This window comes from Musca autumnalis, unplaced genomic scaffold, assembly GCF_047663935.1.
Source record: "Musca autumnalis isolate F117 unplaced genomic scaffold, ASM4766393v1 scaffold_2, whole genome shotgun sequence".
Classification (NCBI taxonomy): Eukaryota; Metazoa; Arthropoda; class Insecta; order Diptera; family Muscidae; genus Musca; species Musca autumnalis.
In genome coordinates this window covers 37,290,608-37,312,690 of record NW_027411755.1, presented here as the reverse complement: position 1 = coordinate 37,312,690, position 22,083 = coordinate 37,290,608, and the positions used below count along the sequence as shown (strand labels likewise).

The 22,083-nt window shown below is 29.2% G+C and overlaps 1 protein-coding gene across 2 annotated transcripts in view; it reads right to left on the bottom strand.

Annotated features, from left to right (window-relative positions):
- Window positions 1-523: 523 nt before the first annotated feature.
- The window catches only part of LOC141393921 (WD repeat and FYVE domain-containing protein 3-like), a 42,200-nt gene continuing 20,640 nt past the window's right edge, over window positions 524-22,083 (bottom strand). The window contains exons 11-23 of one of the 2 annotated variants that reach the window (XM_073967548.1): window positions 19,576-20,707; window positions 19,295-19,513; window positions 18,957-19,236; window positions 18,765-18,895; window positions 11,444-11,547; window positions 11,069-11,369; window positions 10,393-11,004; window positions 10,144-10,330; window positions 9,873-10,076; window positions 9,694-9,801; window positions 9,495-9,629; window positions 9,299-9,413; window positions 524-866 (exon numbers count right to left, since the gene is read on the bottom strand). In XM_073967548.1, the coding sequence (XP_073823649.1) occupies window positions 701-866; window positions 9,299-9,413; window positions 9,495-9,629; window positions 9,694-9,801; window positions 9,873-10,076; window positions 10,144-10,330; window positions 10,393-11,004; window positions 11,069-11,369; window positions 11,444-11,547; window positions 18,765-18,895; window positions 18,957-19,236; window positions 19,295-19,513; window positions 19,576-20,707 (3,694 nt within the window). In that variant the 3' untranslated portion in view covers window positions 524-700. The remainder of the gene's footprint in view (window positions 867-9,298; window positions 9,414-9,494; window positions 9,630-9,693; window positions 9,802-9,872; window positions 10,077-10,143; window positions 10,331-10,392; window positions 11,005-11,068; window positions 11,370-11,443; window positions 11,548-18,764; window positions 18,896-18,956; window positions 19,237-19,294; window positions 19,514-19,575; window positions 20,708-22,083) is intronic. The other variant, XM_073967549.1, reaches the window with a different exon arrangement.

Here is a 22,083-nt window from a genome sequence, read left to right as displayed (position 1 = left end):
AATACAAAATATGTTTAACAAAAAAACAAAATCCATATGGAGTTCTATAAACTATAAACAATATAACTTATGCAGATAGAGCAAAAAGAGAAAAATAAAATGAGAGTTAGGAGTATTTTTTGGTTAATAACACATGAACGGAGAGAGTTCCAGCGGAAGAGGTCGAATGTTGGATGCAGTATCAGTTTAAATGACAGTCAATGCCCTCCAGGACAGTTGTATTAGATTCATGACAATAATATTGAAATTTTAGGCCTACGAACTTCTCCGTCTTTGTGTTACATTTTCTTATTTTCTTGTTTGTATTGTTGTTTTAATTCTGTTTTTTTTCATAGTTTTTTTTTTAATATTATTATTGTATTTATTTTTTAACACTAATTATTTTTTTTTCTCTATACTTAACAACTAATTATTCTTTTTTTCTTAATATTTTTTTATATATTTATTTATATGTATTTATGTGTGTATCTTTTTCTTAAGTTCATTTATAATTTAATTTTTTTGGTATAATGTTTTTAAATTATTTTTATATATTTTTATTCTTTTTTATTTTTATAGTTTGTAAAAGGTACATTTACTCTTTTCGGTTTCTCTGTAAAACTATGTATGTATGTGTGTGTTTTATATTCATAAATGTATGTATGTCTTTTTTAATAATTATTTTTCCTTCTAAAATATTTTAATATTATTTTATTGTTTATTAATTGTCAACAGATGTCGCCCGTAATTGTGCATAACACGACTGACACACTCGCACCGGTTTCAATATTCGCAAACGTGATATTTCCGATTCGAAACGACTACATTTATTACAGAACACCTGACCACAATTGCGACAATGGTGTTTACGTTCATATAATGTGAATCTGAAAAGAAAGGGAAGATGGATAAAGAAATATTTAGTTACAGTTTGGTTTTCAAATAATATATTCAAAACAAGTAAAAAAGTATCAGTCAACTGTGCAGGCAGATAGATATATAACCTCAGCATAGCTAATTCCTCAAAAATTTTATTAAAAATCCAAGAAGTCTTCTAGTTCTTTAAAAAAAAGTTTAAAAAATCCACTAGGTTCTCTTGTTCCTCAAAAAATATTTTTAAAAGAGTCCACGATGTCCTCTAGACTCTAAAAAAATTTAAAAAAATCCACAAGATCTTCTGGTTCTTCAAAAAATATTTTTTAAAAATCAACAACGCGTTTTTGTCCTCAGAATATTTTTGAAAAATCCACGACTTGTTGTTGACCCTCAAAAATATTTTTAAAAAAATCCAAGATTCTCAAAAAACATTTCTAAAAAAGCCACGATCTTCCAAAAAATATTTTTAAAAAATCCACGATCCTCAAACATATATTAGAAAAATCCACGGTCCTCAAATAATATTTGTAAAAAAATCCACAATCCTCAAAAAAATATTTTTAAAAAAACCACAATCCTCAAAAAATATTTTTTAAAAATCCACGATCCTCAGCAAATATTTTTAAAAAATCCACGAACCTCAAAAAATATTTTTAAAAAATCCACGAGCATCAAAAAATATTTTTAAAAAAATCCACGATCCTCAAAAATATTGTTAAAAAAATCCACTATCCTCAAAACATATTTTTAAAAAACCCACGATCCTCAAACAGAATTTTAAAAAAACCACGATCCTCAAAAAATATTTTAAAAAAATTCCACGATCCCTAAACAATATTTTTAAAAAATCTACTACCCTCAAACAATGTTTTTAAAAAATGCACGATCCTCAAAAAAGTATTTTTAAAAAATCCACGATCCTCAAAAACAATTTTTTAATAATATTTAAAAAAATTCACGATCCTCGAAAAATATTTTTAAAAAATTTAGGATCCTCTAAAATTATTAAAAGAATAAAATCCACCATCCTCAGTTTTTTTTAATTCCAAAAAAAGTTATAAACAAATCAAAAACATTTTTTAAAAATCGACGATCCCCAAAAATATTTTTAAAAAATCCACGATCCTCAAAAAAATTTTAAAAAAATCCATAAAATATTTTTTTTAAAAAACAACGATCCTAACATTTTTTTTTAAATCCAATATCCTCAAAAATTATTTTTGAAAAATCCAAAAAAAGTTATAAAGCCATCCTCATAAGCATTATTTTAAAAATCCACGATCCCCAAAAATATTTAAAAAATCCATGATCCTCAAAAAATATTTTTAAAAAATCCAAAAAAATATTTTTTTAAAAATCCGCGATCCTCAAAAATATTTTTTTAAAAATCAACGATCCTCATTTTTTTTTAAATCCACGATACTCAAAAATATTTTTTTTTAAAAATCGACGATCCTCATTTTTTTAAATCAACGATACTCAAAACTATTTTTAAAAAATTCCACAATCCTCAAAAACTGTTTTTAAAAAATCCATTATTCTAAAAAATTATTTTTATAAAAATCTACGATCCTCAAAAAATATTTTTAAGATATCCACGATCCTCAAAAAATATTTTTAAAAAATCCAAAAAATATTTTTTTAAAATCCAAAAATATTTTTTAAAAATACATGACCTTCAAAAATATTTTTAAAAAGTTCCACGATCTTCAAAAAATATTTTTAAAATAACCACGATCCTCAAAAAATATTTTAAAAACATCCGCGATGCTCAAAATATATTTCTAAAACAATCCACGATCCCCAAAAAATTATGTTAAAAACAACCACGATCCTCTAAAATATTTTTAAACATATCCACGATCCTCAATAACTATTTTTAAAAAATCCACTATTCTAAAAAATTATTTTTATAAAAATCCACGATCCTCAAAAAATATTTTTATAAAAATCCACGATCCGCAAAAAATATTTTTATAAAAATCCACGATCCTCAAAAATTATTTTTAAAAAATCCACGATCCTCAAAAAATATTTTTATAAAGTCAAATACACTCAGAAAACATTTTAAAAACTCTAAGATCCTCAAAAATGTTGTTAACAAATCCACGATCCTTAAACAATGTTTTTAAAAAATTCACTATCCTCAAAAATATTTTTAAAATAATCACCAAACTCAGAAAAAAATTAAAAATCCACGATCCTCAAAATTTCTTTTTTTTAAGTCCACGATGATCAACTAATATTTTCAATAAATCCACGATCCTCAAAAAATATTTTTAAAAATCCACACAGCTCAAAAACTATTTTTAAAAAATCTATAACCCTTAAAAATAGGTTTAAAAAATCTACGATCCTCAAAAAATATTTTAAAAAATCCACAACTCTTAAAAAATAGTTTTAAAAAAATCCAAGATGGTCAAAAACTATTTTTAACAGTTTTTAAAAAATCCACGACCGTCAAAAATATTTTAAAAAAATCCACGATCTTCAAACAGTATTTTAAAAGAACCACGATCCCCAAAAAATATTCTTTAAAAATACACGGTCCTCAAAAAATATTTTTTTGTTTTAAATCTACGGTCCTCAAAAAATATTTTTAAAAAAAATCCACGATCCTCAAAAAATATTAAAAAAAAATCCATCATCCTCAAACAGTATTTTTAAAAAATTCAGGAACCTCAAAAATATTTTTAAAAAATCCAAAAAATATTTTTTAAAAAAACAACGATCCTCATTTTTTTTAAATCCACCATCCTCATTTTTTTTTTTGTAAAATCCAAAAAAAGTTATAAACAAATCAAAAACATTTTTAAAAAATCCACGATCCTCAAAAAATATTTTTAAAAAAATCCATAAAATATTTTTTTTTTTAAAAACAATGATCCTAACAATTTTTTTAAATCCAATATCCTCAAAAAATAATTTTAAAAACTCAAAAAAAAGTTATAAAGCCATCCTCAATAACACTGTTTTAAAAATCCACGATCCCCAAAAATATTTAAAAAATCCATGATCCGCAAAAAATATTTTTAAAAAATCCAAAAAAAAATATTTTTTTAAAAATCCGCGATCCTCAAAAATATTTTTAAGATATCCACGATCCTCAAAAAATATTTTTAAAATATCCACGATCCTCAAAAAATATTTTTAAAAAATCCACGATCCTCAAAAAATATTTTTAAAATATCCACGATCCTCAAAAAATATTTTTAAAAAAATTCACTATTTTTAACATTTTTTAAAAAAATCCACAATCCTCAAAAAATATTTTTAAGATATCCACGATCCTCAAAAAATATTTTTAAAATATCCACGATCCTCAAAAAATATTTTTAAAAAATCCGCGATCCTCAAGAATATTTTTAAAATACCCAGGATCCTCAAAAAGTATTTTTAAAAAAATTCACTATTTTTAACATTTTTTAAAAAAATCCACAATCCTCAAAAAATATTTTTAAGATATCCACGATCCTCAAAAAATATTTTTAAAATATCCACGATCCTCAAAAAATATTTTTAAAAAATCCGCGATCCTCAAGAATATTTTTAAAATACCCACGATCCTCAAAAAGTATTTTTAAAAAAATTCACTATTTTTAACATTTTTTAAAAAAATCCACAATCCTCAAAAAATATTTTTAAGATATCCACGATCCTCAAAAAATATTTTTAAAATATCCACGATCCTCAAAAAATATTTTTAAAAAATCCGCGATCCTCAAGAATATTTTTAAAATACCCACGATCCTCAAAAAGTATTTTTAAAAAAATTCACTATTTTTAACATTTTTTAAAAAAATCCACAATCCTCAAAAAATATTTTTAAGATATCCACGATCCTCAAAAAATATTTTTAAAATATCCACGATCCTCAAAAAATATTTTTAAAAAATCCGCGATCCTCAAGAATATTTTTAAAATACCCACGATCCTCAAAAAATATTTTTAACATTTTTTAAAAAAATCCACAATCCTCAAAAAATATTTTTAAGATATCCACGATCCTCAAAAAATATTTTTAAAATATCCACGATCCTCAAAAAATATTTTTAAAAAATCCGCGATCCTCAAGAATATTTTTAAAATACCCACGATCCTCAAAAAGTATTTTTAAAAAATCCACGATCCTCAAAAAATATTTTTAAAAAAATTCACTATTTTTAACATTTTTTAAAAAAATCCACAATCCTCAAAAAATATTTTTAAGATATCCACGATCCTCAAAAAATATTTTTAAAATATCCACGATCCTCAAAAAATATTTTTAAAATATCCACGATCCTCAAAAAATATTTTTAAAAAAATTCACTATTTTTAACATTTTTAAAAAAATCCACAATCCTCAAAAAATATTTTTAAGATATCCACGATCCTCAAAAAATATTTTTAAAATATCCACGATCCTCAAAAAATATTTTTAAAAAATCCGCGATCCTCAAGAATATTTTTAAAATACCCACGATCCTCAAAAAGTATTTTTAAAAAAATTCACTATTTTTAACATTTTTTAAAAAAATCCACAATCCTCAAAAAATATTTTTAAGATATCCACGATCCTCAAAAAATATTTTTAAAATATCCACGATCCTCAAAAAATATTTTTAAAAAATCCGCGATCCTCAAGAATATTTTTAAAATACCCACGATCCTCAAAAAGTATTTTTAAAAAAATTCACTATTTTTAACATTTTTTAAAAAAATCCACAATCCTCAAAAAATATTTTTAAGATATCCACGATCCTCAAAAAATATTTTTAAAATATCCACGATCCTCAAAAAATATTTTTAAAAAATCCGCGATCCTCAGGAATATTTTTAAAATACCCACGATCCTCAAAAAAGTATTTTTAAAAAAATTCACTATTTTTAACATTTTTTAAAAAAATCCACAATCCTCAAAAAATATTTTTAAGATATCCACGATCCTCAAAAAATATTTTTAAAATATCCACGATCCTCAAAAAATATTTTTAAAAAATCCGCGATCCTCAAGAATATTTTTAAAATACCCACGATCCTCAAAAAGTATTTTTAAAAAATCCACGATCCTCAAAAAATATTTTTAAAAAAATTCACTATTTTTAACATTTTTTAAAAAAATCCACAATCCTCAAAAAATATTTTTAAGATATCCACGATCCTCAAAAAATATTTTTAAAATATCCACGATCCTCAAAAAATATTTTTAAAAAATCCATTATTCTAAAAAATTATTTTTATAAAAATCTACGATCCTCAAAAAATATTTTTAAGATATCCACGATCCTCAAAAAATATTTTTAAAATATCCACGATCCTCAAAAAATATTTTTAAAAAATCCACGATCCTCAAAAAATATTTTTAAAATATCCACGATCCTCAAAAAATATTTTTAAAAAAATTCACTATTTTTAACATTTTTTAAAAAAATCCACAATCCTCAAAAAATATTTTTAAGATATCCACGATCCTCAAAAAATATTTTTAAAATATCCACGATCCTCAAAAAATATTTTTAAAAAATCCGCGATCCTCAAGAATATTTTTAAAATACCCACGATCCTCAAAAAGTATTTTTAAAAAAATTCACTATTTTTAACATTTTTTAAAAAAATCCGCAATCCTCAAAAAATATTTTTAAGATATCCACGATCCTCAAAAAATATTTTTAAAATATCCACGATCCTCAAAAAATATTTTTAAAAAATCCGCGATCCTCAAGAATATTTTTAAAATACCCACGATCCTCAAAAAGTATTTTTAAAAAATCCAAAAAATAAAAATCCAAAAATATCTTTTAAAAATCCATGACCATCAAAAATATTTTTAAAAATATCCACGATCATCAAAAAATATTTTTAAAAAGATCCACTATCTTCAAAAAATACTTTTAACACAACCATGTTTTAAAAATCCACGATCCCCAAAAATATTTAAAAAATCCATGATCCTCAAAAAATATTTTTAAAAAATCCAAAAAAAATATTTTTTTAAAAATCCGCGATCCTCAAAAACATTTTTTTAAAAATCAACGATCCTCATTTTTTTAAATCCACGATGTTCAAAAATATTTTTTTAAAAATCGACGATCCACTTTTTTTAAATCTACGATACTCAAAACTATTTTTAAAAAATCCACAACCCTCAAAAAAAATCCACTATTCTAAAAAATTATTTTTATAAAAATCCACGATCCTCAAAAAATATTTTTAAAAAAATGCACTATTTTTAAGATTTTTTAAAAAAACCACAATCCTCAAAAAATATTTTTAAGATAACCACGATCCTCAAAAAATATTTTTAAAATATCCACGATCCTCAAAAAATATTTTTAAAATATCCACGATCCTCAAAAAATATTTTTAAAAAATCCACGATCCTCAAGAATATTTTTAAAATATCCACGATCCTCAAAAAATATTTTAAAAAAATCCACGATCCTCAAAAAATATTTTTCAAATATCCACGATTCTCAAAAAATATTTTTAAAAAAATTCACTATTTTTAACATTTTTTGAAAAATCCACAATCCTCAAAAAATATTTTTAAGATAACCACGATCCTCAAAAAATATTTTTAAAAAAATGCACTATTTTTAAGATTTTTAAAAAAAACCACAATCCTCAAAAAATATTTTTAAGATAACCACGATCCTCAAAAAATATTTTTAAGATAACCACGATCCTCAAAAAATATTTTTAAAAAATCCACGATCATCAAAAAATATTTTTAAAAAATCCACGATCCTCAAGAATATTTTTAAAATATCCACGATCCTCAAAAAATATTTTAAAAAAATCCACGATCCTCGAAAAAAAATTTAAAAGAACGGTCCTCAAAAAATATTTGTTTTTAAATCTACGGTCCTCAAAAAATATTTTTAAAAAATCAACAATCCTCAAAAAGCGTTTTTAAAAAATCAACGATCCTCAAAAAATATTTTTAAAAAATCCAAAAAATAAAAATCCAAAAATATTTTTTAAAAATCCATGACCATCAAAAATATTTTTAAAAAGATCCACGATCATCAAAAAATATTTTTAAAAAGATCCACGATCTTCAAAAAATACTTTTAACACAACAACGTTTTAAAAATCCACGATCCCCAAAAATATTTAAAAAATCCATGATCCTCAAAAAATATTTTTATAAAATCCAAAAAAAATATTTTTTTAAAAATCCGCTATCCTCAAAAATATTTTTTTAAAAATCAACGATCCTCATTTTTTTAAATCCACGATATTCAAAAATATTTTTTTAACAATCGACGATCCTCTTTTTTTTAAATCTACGATACTCAAAATTATTTTTAAAAAATCCACAATCCTCAAAAACTGTTTTTAAAAAACCCACTATTCTAAAAAATTATTTTTATAAAAATCTACGATCCTCAAAAAATATTTTTAAGATATACAGGATCCTCAAAAAATATTTTTAAAATATCCACGGTCCTCAAAAAATATTTTTAAAATACCCACGATCCTCAAAAAATATTTTTAAAAAAATTCACTATTTTTAACATTTTTTAAAAAAATCCACAATTCTCAAAAAATATTTTTAAGATATCCACGATCATCAAAAAATATTTTTAAAATATCCACGGTCCTCAAAAAATATTTTTAAAATACACACGATCCTCAAAAAATATTTTTAAAAAAATTCACTATTTTTAACATTTTTTAAAAAAATCCACAATCCTCAAAAAATATTTTTAAGATATCCACAATCCTCAAAAAATATTTTTAAAATATCCACGATCCTCAAAAAATATTTTTAAAAAATCCACGATCCTCAAGAATATTTTTAAAATATCCACGATCCTCAAAAAATATTTTTAAAAAATCCACGATCCTCAAGAATATTTTTAAAATATCCACGATCCTCAAAAAATATTTTTAAAAAATTCACTATTTTTAACATTTTTTGAAAAATCCACAATCCTCAAAAAATATTTAAAAAAATCCACGATCCTCGAACAATATTTTAAAAGAACGGTCCTCAAAAAATATTTGTTTTTAAACCTACGGTCCTCAAAAAATATTTTTAAAAAATCCACAATCCTCAAAAAACGTTTTTAAAAAATTAACGATCCTTAAAAAATATTTTTAAAAAATCCAAAAAATAAAATAAAAATCCAAAAATATTTTTTAAAAATCCATGACCATCAAAAATATTTTTAAAAAGATCCACGATCTTCAAAAAATACTTTTAACACAACCACGATCCTCAAAAAATATTTTTAAAAAGATCCACGATCTTCAAAAAATATTTTTAACACAACCACGATCCTCAAAAATATTTTAAAAACATTCGCGATCCTCAAAAAATATTTCTAAAACAATCCACGATCCAAAAAATTATTTTTAAAACAACCACTATCCCCAAAAAATATTTTAAAAAAATCCACGATCCTCAAAAATTATTTTTAAAAACTCCATGATCTTTAAAGGTAATACTTACTTAACATGACATTTAACACACTGATCAGCTCCTTCATCCTTAAGCCAATGATCAGCCACACCACGGCCGGGTTGTTCAGTAACACACCATGAATAGATGCGGCCACGGGCATCACCTAAAGACAAAAGGAGAACAAAAATAATACAAATCATGATAAATATCTCCAAAATGTTAAATTTTATTCTTGTCAACTTACCCACATAAAGGATCTTATGATCTTTTGATACCGTCAAGGCTGTTATACTGGCCGGTTCGGCATTATCTTTGCGATCATAGGCCGTGTGCATGGTTAATTTTGAACGGAACATTAATTGACGTTGCCACTTAAAGCCTGAGGTTATAAAAAATATAATGGCAATAAAGAAATGTATCGAAATATCGAGCAGAACCATTACCTTTCTTCAGACAATGATCACCGCGATGTTTATCATTGTCAATCATAACAAAACCATCTGTGAGACTGGTGTCCGATTTGCTGGGTCGCATTGTGGTGCGTTCTTCTTCTGGTTGTAACGACAAAAATCACACATTTAGTATTTGATTTAAAAAATTATCGATATTAAAAAGAACATACCTTCATTACCCTTATTGCCTCCTGAACCCTCTACCGTTGATGACTTGATTTCATGCAAAGATTTCGCACCAGAAAATGAAGATTTCCGCCGCTCTGATGTCATAGGAATTTCACATTCTTTCATTGGTTTATCTGATTGTGTTGAGTTGTTTGAATGCTGCGATGCTTCTGATATGCTACTTTCGGAAGCTGATTTATGGATTTCTAAAAAGAGACAAAGTATTTGAGGTTAAGTAAACAGAATCTATGAAAGAACGAAGGTTGTGGCTACCATTATCATCATGTGAAGATATGCTTTGCATTTGTTTAAATAATTCCATTTTCTTGGAAGTTTCTCCTCCCGCAGCAGCATCATCTTCTTTGTCCGAGCCGGTATCTGGATTTTCCTGGGATTTTATCTCGGCATAACGTTTCAGTTTCCGTTCAATTGGAACTTGGACATATTCCAGAGACCACATCTATCAAGAAAACAATGGAGTTTTAGATAATGTACCCTAAGGAGTCTGTTCGCTACACCTACCCTCACAACACCATCTGTTGACCCGGTCATAACAACATTTTGTGGATCCCATTCACGAATTTGCGAAAAAGCAACACATAATATCTGCTGCATACGATCGGCACTACCCACGCTAGTATTTACCGTGGCCAAGGGGTCACCATTAATAGACCATACATGTAACCATGTGGCGGAACATGTTGCAATATCACCTGTCAGTTCATTAATGGCCACCGCTGCCACCACACCCACATGTCCTGGCAGCTGGCGTACAAATGTAAATCTTGTCATATCCCAAACAATTGCAGTACCATCTCTTGATCCCGAGACAATAACATTATATGCTGCACTGGCTGCCAAACAGGTAACAGCATCCGTGTGTCCATGCAGCGAATGTTTTACCGTTAAACTTTTACGATTTGCATCAAATTTCCATATTGTAATAACCGAACTTGTGCCCGCTGTGATGATCATTTTTGAGTTGGGACAAGCACAGGCCAAAATTTCACCAGAATTTTGAGCAGCTGCTTCCGAGACAAACGAAGCACGATCTGTATCATAGAGCCCAATGCGCAGCGAGTGATCGGCAAAGCCCCAGGCAATGTATTTGGTATATGAAGGAGGCATCATAACCTGGAAAAGAAGGGAGAGACAACATTTAACATCTTTCTTTCCTTAAGAGGATTGCTGACCTTACCTTATTTTGTTCCACAGCAAAAACAGTCTTATCTGGTTGCAATATCTGACCCACTGGACCTTTCAGCTCCTTAATGGGTTGCAGGCTCGGTTTCAAATTATCCAAATTATGGAAGAACAAACGATCTGACTGTAAAACAGTTGTATTGCCCTGTATCAAAGCGCTCGGATCGATTAATGTGGAATGCCTTGAGCCAGACATTTTCTTGGCGGGGTGGGGTTTCTTAAATAGCTGCTTTGGTATTTGACCAAAATTATTAATGAAACCAATTGTGGCATTTTTCTTCAAGGGATCATCAATGCTAGAATTAAGAAAGTGAGAGTTAAGTTTTAATGAACTCTGACAGTAGTGAATGGGGAAAAAGATTCGACTTACTTGTAGATATCCACATTTCCTTCATAGAACAAATGATGGAAAACATTAGTTGCTTCTACGGCAGCCGGACCTTGTTGTTTGTGGCCAAATATTAGATCGATCCACTGGAAGACAGAACAATAAAATGGAACAAATAAAAATTCACGTAAAAAAAAAAAATGTTTTAAAAATTCAACTTTTATGAATAAAATTGAAAAATATATTTTTAAATCTAAAAACATATTTTTTTAAAATCTAAAAATATATATTTTTTAAAAATCTAAAAATATATATTTTTTAAAAATCTAAAAATATTTTTTTATGTATCCACGATTATTGAAAAAATATTCTTTAAAAAATTCACGATAATTAAAATTTTTTTATTTAAAAATCCACGATTATTGAATTTTTTTTTTTTAAATCCACGATTATTGAAAAAATATATATTTTAAAAATCCACCATTATTGAAAAAATATTTTTTTAAAAAATCCACGATTATTGAAAAAATATTTTTAAAAAAATCCACGATTATTGAAAATATTTTTTTAAAAAATAAAAAATTGTTTCAATAATCTTTTTTTCAATAAAGGTGGATTTTTTAAAAAATATATGTTTTCAATAATCGTGGATTTAAAAAAAATTCAATAATCGTGGATTTTTTAAAAAAAAAAATATTTTTTCAATAATCGTGTATTTTTTAAAGAATATTTTTTCAATAATCGTGTATTTTTTAAAGAATATTTTTTCAATAATCGTGTATTTTTTAAAGAATATTTTTTAAAAAATTCACGATTATTGAAAAAATATTTTTTTAAAAAATCTACGATTATTAAAAAAATATTTTTTTTTTAAAAATCCACGATTATTGAAAAAATATTTTTTTAAAAAATCCACGATTATTGAAAAAATATTTTTTTAAAAAATCCACGATTATTGAAAAAATATTTTTTTAAAAAATCCACGATTATTGAAAAAATATTTTTTTAAAAAATCCACGATTATTGAAAAAATATTTTTTTAAAAAATCCACGATTATTGAAAAAATATTTTTTTAAAAAATCCACGATTATTGAAAAAATATTTTTTTAAAAAATCCACGATTATTGGAAAAATATTTTTAAAAAAATTTACGATTATTGAAAAAAAAATATTTTTTAAAAATCCACGACTATTGAAAAATATTATTTTTTAAAAAATCCACGATTATTGAATTTTTTTTTTATTATTTAATCTAAAAATACTTTTATTTAAAAAATCTAAAAATACTTTTTCAGTCGTATAGTTTACATTGAATTGTGCAGACGTGTTTTTCTTCTTAGTAAACTCAGTACAAACAAAAACAATAATTACAGCTACTCCTGCTTGTTCTTCTTACAATTGAGAAGACGAGAGGCAAAAAAATAAAAACAAGCAAAATTAAGAGAACGTGCGACAATGCAGTTGCTGTCCCGTCAAGGCATTATAACAGCACTGATGGGCAAATTGCGAGAGACTCATGTATTTTTTACACTTTTGTGTGTGAGGCAGAGCATTTCTGCCCATCAGTGATAACAGGTATCGGCACCACTACAAATGCATTGTTTGCGGCCTCACGCATACGACTCTCTCTCGCTCTCTCCACAAACAGCGTGTGCGTTAATGCATTGCTAAAATTAAAAATCATTGAAACAACCGACAACAGAACCTTCTTCATTGACTTCTGAACGAAGACTGAGTGGTGGTTGTTCTGTTGTTATTCTCATCAAGGGCACGTGTGCCCCTTTTTGCCGGATAATGCATTATAACATGAAAAAAAAACAAAAAACTAATGATTCTCCTCAGAGAGGAAATCAAAACTACTTTCTCCCTCTCCAAGTGGTGGATCCAGATGATGACGATAACATAAATGATGATACAGTTATCGATAATCCAATCAAAGATAAAATTCCTCCAATAACAATATTAAAATGCAAAGTGGAACAAGTCCATGAAATGTGTAGAATTCTGAATGTTACTTCTTACTCAGTAAGAAAAATTTCAATAGGATTAAAACTTTTCTTAACCAAGAACGAAGATATGGAGTTAATGTGCAAGGCATTAAGTGAACAATTTAATATGGAGTTCTTCTCGTATCTTCCTAAACAGGAAAAGCCATTCAAGGCAATTTTACTTCAAATGGATAAAATGGATCCAAAGATAGTCAAAAAATATCTCATTGAAATGGGACTTAAGTGCGTGGATGTCAAGTTGGTGATTAGAAAGTCTAATAATGATCGCCCTTATGAAAATATAATTTATGTTGTTTATTTCGAAAGGAAATCGGTAACATTAAAAGAGTTGCGTCAAAATTATTCTGACATTAATAAACTTAGAGTCCGTTGGGAATACCAAAAACCCAATAAAGGAAAAATTACGCAGTGTTACAACTGCCAAATGTTTGGCCATGGCTCTAATCGTTGTAGGGTCAAAACCTTCTGTGCTGTTTGCGCAGGAAATCACTTAACCACCGAATGTAATGCTACAATCCAGAAATGTGCCAACTGTAATGGTGACCATAAATCTTCGTCATCAGATTGCCCAAGTCGATTGAGATATATTGAATTGAAGAAACGTTATGAAACTCGCAGCGTTAAAAAACCGTCTGCGCAGTTCGAGAAAAATCTTAATTTCCCTCACGAATTTCCAAATTCGTTGAGACAGGAAAACGTACCCAATTTTTCTGGATGGAATGTTCCCCAAAGTAGTAGCCAGTCCAATAATAATTTATTTTCTCTTGAAGAGATGAAAAATATTACTTTTGAACTAATTTCGAGTTTGAGGAAATGTAAGTCTAAAGCTGACCAATTTGAGGTCATCACTAATTTAGCATTCAAATTTTTATCATGAACACCCAAAACTTAAATATAATGACATGGAATGCCCGCGGCATACGGAACAAAATTGAAGAATTATTGCACTTTATTGAAAAACACAATGTTGATATTTGCCTGTTAAACGAAACATGGTTAAATAGAAATTGTTCTTTAAAAAACAGGAAATATAACGTCTATAGAAATGATCGGCTTGATAACAGGGGCGGCGGAGTTGCCATTCTTGTTAAGAAATGCATAAAACATCAACTATTACCACCTCTAAATACGAATAATATAGAGAACATTGGAATAAAAATATACACAGGTGACGATTACTTACACATATATTCCTGCTACTTTCCAGGTGGAAGTTCTAACGCTATATTAAGAAATCGTTTCGCATCAGATTTACCCAAATTGACGACAAATTCTAACAAGTTTTTACTTGGAGGAGATTTTAACTGCAGACACTGTTATTGGGGATGTTCAAGAAATAACGCATGGGGTAATTTGTTATACGACAATCTTCAACACAACAACCTTCAGATAGTATTCTCATCAAAAAACTCTTATATACCAGCTGATCCAAGAAGGCGTCCATCAAATTTGGATATTTTTCTTACAAACATATCTCAAAATGTGATTTCTATTAATAGCATCAACGATCTAAATTCAGATCACTTACCAGTCGTGTGCGAAATAAATTTGAACGTAAGAACTACTACTGGTATATACCTTGACTATAATAAGGCAAATTGGTCCCGTTATAAACGTTTCATCAGTGAACATTTACCTAATTCGGAAGAAGCCGTGCTATGTGGAAATACAAATCAAATTGACACACATATTGAATCATTTACGAACACCATAAAATCCGCAATTGATTACAGTGTACCTAAATTTAAAATAACTCCACAGAAAAAGTCGATACCAAACTTTATTAAAGTTTTAATCCTGCATAGAAATATATACAAAAGAAATTTCAAAAGATTTAGAGATGTTGGCGATAGACTTGCTATGAACCGCTTAAATAAAAGGATAAATCATGAATTGATTATGTTCAGAAACCAATCTTGGAACAAAATGTTATCAGAATTACATCCTTCCTCTAAACCACTATGGAAAGTCTCCAAAATGTTGAGAAGAAAAACGAAACATATTCCAATACTGTCCTACAACAACGATCTTTATTACTCACAGAAGGACAAATGCGATATAATTGCAACACATTTTCACAATAACCACAATCTGACTAACAACCTTAGTGACACCGCAACGATTTCTGAAGTCAACGCAAAAATTGCTGAAATTAATCAACAGATTGCAGTCTTAGATAATGATTCTTTTATAAATTTGGCTCATGAGGAGGTCATATTGAAAAAAATGAAAGTCAGAAAATCTCCTGGCATAGATAATATAAACAACCTATGTTTAAAAAATTTGCCTAAGAAGGGGAAACAATACCTCACGCACATTTTAAACTCCTGTCTGAAACTTTCATACTTTCCTGTTGTCTGGAAATATTCTAAAACCATTCCTTTGCTCAAACCTAACAAACCACCTGACAAGCCAGCGTCGTACAGGCCGATAAGTTTGCTATCATCCATAAGTAAAGTTTTGGAAACCATCATCAAAGACAAAATACTACATTGTATTAATACGAATAATGTCCTCTCACCCCAACAATTCGGCTTTAGGAGAGAACATAATACAGCTCACCCAGTTTACAAAATTAAAAAGATGGTAATGGAAAATTTCAATTCTGGTAAATCCACCGGAATGGTACTGCTAGATATTAAAGCTGCTTTTGATTCTGTTTGGCACGACGGCCTCATCTACAAACTGAGCAAATTTAATTTTCCATTATTCCTCATAAAAATTATTCAAAGCTTTTTAAAAGAGAGATCCTTTAAAGTATTTATTGGAACAACTTCTTCTGATGAAATGTGTATTAATGCTGGATGCCCTCAGGGATCATGCTTATCTCCAATATTATACAACATTTTCACTTCTGACATTCCAACTTTTAGTAGCTGCACAACTTCCTTTTTTGCAGTTGACACTTCCATTTTATGTTCGGATACTTACTTCACAAATATCATTAATGAATTGGAATCAGCTTTATCAGTCCTAAACTTATATTTCCAAAAATGGAAAATTCTATTAAATCATGAAAAAACTGATGCCATATACTTTACCAGGAAGCGTAAATCATGTTTCTTGCCAAATAGACCATTACTTTTCAACAACTACAACATTGAATGGAAGGATAGCGTCAAATACCTCGGAGTTGTACTCGACAAAAGAATTAACTTTAAGCTCCACATCCCATATATCGTGGACAAAATCAACAAGGTCACCAGAATGCTGTACCCGCTAATCAACAGGAAATCTGAACTTAGCTTGGAGAACAAATTGCTCTTATTTAAATCAATATTTCAACCCATAATGTATTACTGTGCCCCTGTTTGGTCTTCTTCTGCCAAATGCCACATCAAAAAGCTACAAGTTTCACAGAACAAACTCCTCAAAATGATTTATAACCTTCCTTGGCTGTACTCAACAAATAGACTACACTCGTTAACTGGGATTATCATGGTACAGGATAGGATAAATATCCTGACAAGCAATTTTAAAGAAAGATGTCAAACATCACAATACCGCCACATTAATGACCTAATGAAAAATTATTTTTTTAAAAAATCCACGAATGTTTTATTTATTTATTTTTTTTTTAATCTACGATTATTAAAAATAATTTTTAAAAATCCACGATTATTCACAATAATTTTTAAAAATCCACGATTATTGAAAAATAATTTTTAAAAATCCACGATTATTGAAAAATAATTTTTAAAAAATCCACGATTATTGAAAAATAATTTTTAAAAATCCACGATTATTGAAAAATAATTTTTAAAAATCCATGATTATTGAAAAATAATTTTTAAAAAATCCACGATTATTGAAAAATAATTTTTAAAAAATCCACGATTATTGGAAAAAATATTTTTTTTTTTTAATCCACGATTATTGAAAAAAATATTTTTTTTAAAAAAATCTATGAAAAAATATATATTTTTAAAAATCCACGATTATTGGAAATATATTTTTTAAAAATCCACGATTATTGAAAAAATATTTTTTAAAAAATCCACGATTATTGAAAAAATATTTTTTAAAAATCCACGATTATTGAAAAAATATTTTTTAAAAAATCCACGATTATTGAAAAAATATTTTTTAAAAATCCACGATTATTGAAAAAATATTTTTTAAAAAATCCACGATTATTGAAAAAATATGTTTTAAAAAATCCACGATTATTGAAAAAATATTTTTTAAAAAATCCACGATTATTGAAAAAATATTTTTTAAAAAATCCACGATTATTGAAAAAATATTTTTTAAAAAATCCACGATTATTGAAAAAATATTTTTAAAAAAAATCCACGAATACAGAAAAAATATTTTTTAAAAAATCCACTATTATTGAAAAAATATTTTTTAAAAAATCCACGATTATTGAAACAATATTTTTAAAAAATCTACGATTGTTGAAAAATATTTTTTAAAAAATCCACGATTATTGAAAAAATATTTTTTTTAAAAAATCGACTATTATTGAAAAAATATTTTTTAAAAAATCTACGATTATTGAAACAATATTTTTTAAAAAATCTACGATTATTGAAAAAATATTTTTTTTAAATCCACGATTATTTAAAAAATATTTTTTTTTTTAAATCCACGATTATTGAAAAAATATTTTAAAAATCCACGATTTTTGAAAAAATATTTTAAAAAATCCACGATTATTGAAAAAATATTTTATAAAAAACCACGATTAATGAAAAAATGTTTTTTGAAAAATCCACGATTATTGAAAAAATATTTTTTAAAAAAGCCGCGATTATTGGAAAAAGAATTAAATAATCCACGATTATTTAAAAAATATTTTTTTTAAATCCACGATTATTTAAAAAATATTTTTTTTTTTTTTAAATCCACGATTATTGAAAAAATATTTTAAAAATCCACGATTTTTGAAAAAATATTTTAAAAAATCCACGATTATTGAAAAATATTTTTTAAAAAATCCACGATTATTGAAAAAATATTTTTTTTAAAAAATCCACGATTATTGAAAAAATATTTTAAAAAATCCAACGATTATTGGTCTATAAAGACCACCTTCAGCTGGTCTATAAAGACCACCTTCAGCTGGTCTATAAAGACCACCTTCAGCTGGTCTAAAAAGACCACCTTCAGCTGGTTGGTCTATAAAGACCACCTTTAGCTGGTCTATAATGACCACCTTCAGCTGGTCTATAAAGACCACCTTTAGCTGGTCTATAAAGACCACCTTTAGCTGGTCTATAAAGACCACCTTTAGCTGGTCTATAAAGACCACCTTTAGCTGGTCTATAAAGACCACCTTCAGCTGGTCTATAAATACCACATTCAACTCTTCCATAAAGACTATCTTAACATCCTTTAATATCCTTACCAAATGTAAATTCTGGCTAACATAATCACACTCCAAGGCATTGCGATGTAATCTGATAAATTCTCTTGGATCCTGTTTGGCCCAGGGTGGTAAGATGACATCATTTAATGTTTCACCATTTTGTTTAGTACCTTGAAGAAAGACAGACAGATTAATTCTCTTTTAGGTGGCTCCTCTGATCTCTCAACTTACCCAAATCAAAATTATTCGAATTGGTTATAAATTCTGGGAGGTAGAAAAATTCAGGTATTAACTCTTTTACATCAGCCATATTAAATTTGGAGGCCGACAACCAGGCCTCCTTTAGGCTGTGGAACATACGATCAGCCAAATCAAAATGACCTCCTTGCAAACGCAAGAAATGCTGGGTAAATGGTTCCAAACGTACCAAATATGAGCAAACAATCATGGCCGAAGAGTAATGGGTGCCATAGTGATAGGGTGGTGTTTCACCATGCGGGTCATCCCATTCCTAAAATAAGAGAAATCTTAAATTTTGTTCGGATAATAAGAATCTTTGAGATACCCACCTTAAATCTTTTCTGGAATTGTTCCAGCCTCTCCTCGGATTGAGCACCCATGGGTTTGGAGAAATCGCGGAATGTTTTGGGATTATTAAAATCCAATTCTTCTGAGTCATAGTCCGCCAATATCCAGGGGAATACTGGATACTGCATGAGATCATTGTATGAGCGACCAGCCAAGGTATTTAAATGCATCAAATATTGGAAGTTGGAAATTTCACCACGCTGCAGTAAAAAATAATGAATCAACAAAATTCAACCAAAAACCCCTTCAACCCAATACTTACCACCCATCTCTGGGTAACCGAAGTTTCACCAATTAAACTACTAAATATTCCCGAAGTCTGCTCAACACTGGCGGTTCTCTTTTGCCCAGCCACCGATTGTTGGGCATTATCATTAATGGCTGTGGCATGGGCCATAAACCTTTGATACACCTTGTTGCGGACTTTCCTGGGAAAACTTAGCAAATAATTACGACCATCTTCGGAAAAGACCTCCAAAGCTATGGGTTGCAACAAGTAGCGTCTCTTGTGGACCTCTCGAATCTCTTCATAGGCAAATTTGGAGCATTGACGCACTTTGTGCTGCCTTGTTGTACCACCCGAATTCGGTATAATTGGCTCATATGCTCCCGGAGGCAATGTATCAATATCTTTAATTTCCCGATTCTTAAGCAAAGTAAACCCATCAACAATATAACAATGTTCCTTGCCGAACAACAGCAGACCCTCAAAGGTGTCCAGACCCTGTATGCGGGCACATCTAAACATAAAGGAAATCTTTTCCTGATCTTCCAACAGCCTTAAGAATGTCTCATTATCGCCAATGTTTGACATTTCATCATCTTCCTCATCATCATCGGGAGCATTGGCATCTAACGATTCCTGCGTATGGGCAATACGATGTTCATTGGGCGATTGTGGTGGTGTTGTGGTCGTACCACCTGGTTCACTTTTTGATGTTTGCAGCTGGGGATGGGCATGTGATTGTTGTCCCGAGGCTTTTAACAGCTGATTGGCATCTACGGAATGTTGATGTTGTAGTGATTGTTGTTGTTGCAGCGAATCTGTTTCACACAATATACGTGGAGGCTGCTGACAGTGGGTATAGTAGATTTTACTATCAAAACTTGTAGCAACCTTATATTTCAATTGACGATTATCGGGCATATCCAATTCCGGACGATAGGGGTATTGCAGATAAAAGAGATCATTACGCATGGTTTTCTTACGCATACGATGTGGCCCTTCCGTAGTGTCCAGTATCCATTTATCAAGTGTTGAACAACCTTCAGGGCCCCACAGGCCACGTTCTCGCGTCAGTTCCGTTTCTGATTGTACCCAATCCTGATAGACATAACGTTGTGTGTGTTGTAACATTTGAAGGTATTGTTTACAGCGTAACTCCCAGAGGTCTCTGAAAATGGAGATGTTTACAAAAAGTGTGGTTAGAAATTTTTTCCAGAAAAAAGTGAGGTTATGACAATAAAAAGAGTCTATGATCTATCAACGAGAGGAGACTTTATAAACGAAGGAAAGCGAATCATTATAGACGGCTAGAAGGTGACTTTATAGTCAATTTAACGGGGAGCTGAAGGTCGTCTTTATAGACGAGCTGAAGGTCGTCTTTGTAGACATGCTGAAGATCGTCTTTATAGACGAGCTGAAGGTCGTCTTTACAGACGAGCTGAAGATCGTCTTTATAGACGAACTGAGGGTCGTCTTTATAGACGAGCTGAAAGTCTTCTTTATAGACGAGCTAAAGGTCGTCTTTATAGACGAGCTGAGGGTCGTCTTTATAGACGAGCTGAGGGTCGTCTTTATAGACGAGCTGAAAAGGTCGTCTTTATAGACGAGCTGAAAAGGTCGTCTTTATAGAGGAGCTGAAGGTCGTCTTTACAGACGAGCTGAAGATCGTCTTTACAGACGAGCTGAAGATCGTCTTTACAGACGAGCTGAAGATCGTCTTTACAGACGAGCTGAAGATCGTCTTTATAGACGAGCTGAAGATCGTCTTTATAGACGAGCTGAAGGTCGTCTTTACAGACGAGCTGAAGATCGTCTTTATAGACGAGCTGAAGGTCGTCTTTATAGACGAGCTGAAGGTCGTCTTTATAGACGAGCTGAAGGTCGTCTTTATAGTCGAGCTGAAGGTCGTCTTTATAGTCGAGCTGAAGGTCGTCTTTATAGACGAGCTGAAGGTCGTCTTTATAGACGAGCTGAAGGTCGTCTTTATAGTCGAGCTGAAGGTCGTATTTATAGTCGAGCTGAAGGTCGTCTTTATAGACGAGCTGAAGGTCGTCTTTATAGACGAGCTGAAGGTCGTCTTTATAGACGAGCTGAAGGTCGTCTTTATAGTCGAGCTGAAGGGTCGAGCTGAAGGTCGTCTTTATAGTCGAGCTGAAGGTCGTCTTTATAGACGAGCTGAAGGTCGTCTTTATAGACGAGCTGAAGGTCGTCTTTATAGACGAGCTGAAGGTCGTCTTTATAGACGAGCTGAAGGTCGTCTTTATAGACGAGCTGAAGGTCGTCTTTATAGACGAGCTGAAGGTCGTCTTTATAGACGAGCTGAAGGTCGTCTTTATAGTCGAGCTGAAGGTCGTCTTTATAGTCGAGCTGAAGGTCGTCTTTATAGACGAGCTGAAGGTCGTCTTTATAGTCGAGCTGAAGGTCGTCTTTATAGTCGAGCTGAAGGTCGTCTTTATAGACGAGCTGAAGGTCGTCTTTATAGACGAGCTGAAGGTCGTCTTTATAGACGAGCTGAAGGTCGTCTTTATAGTCGAGCTGAAGGTC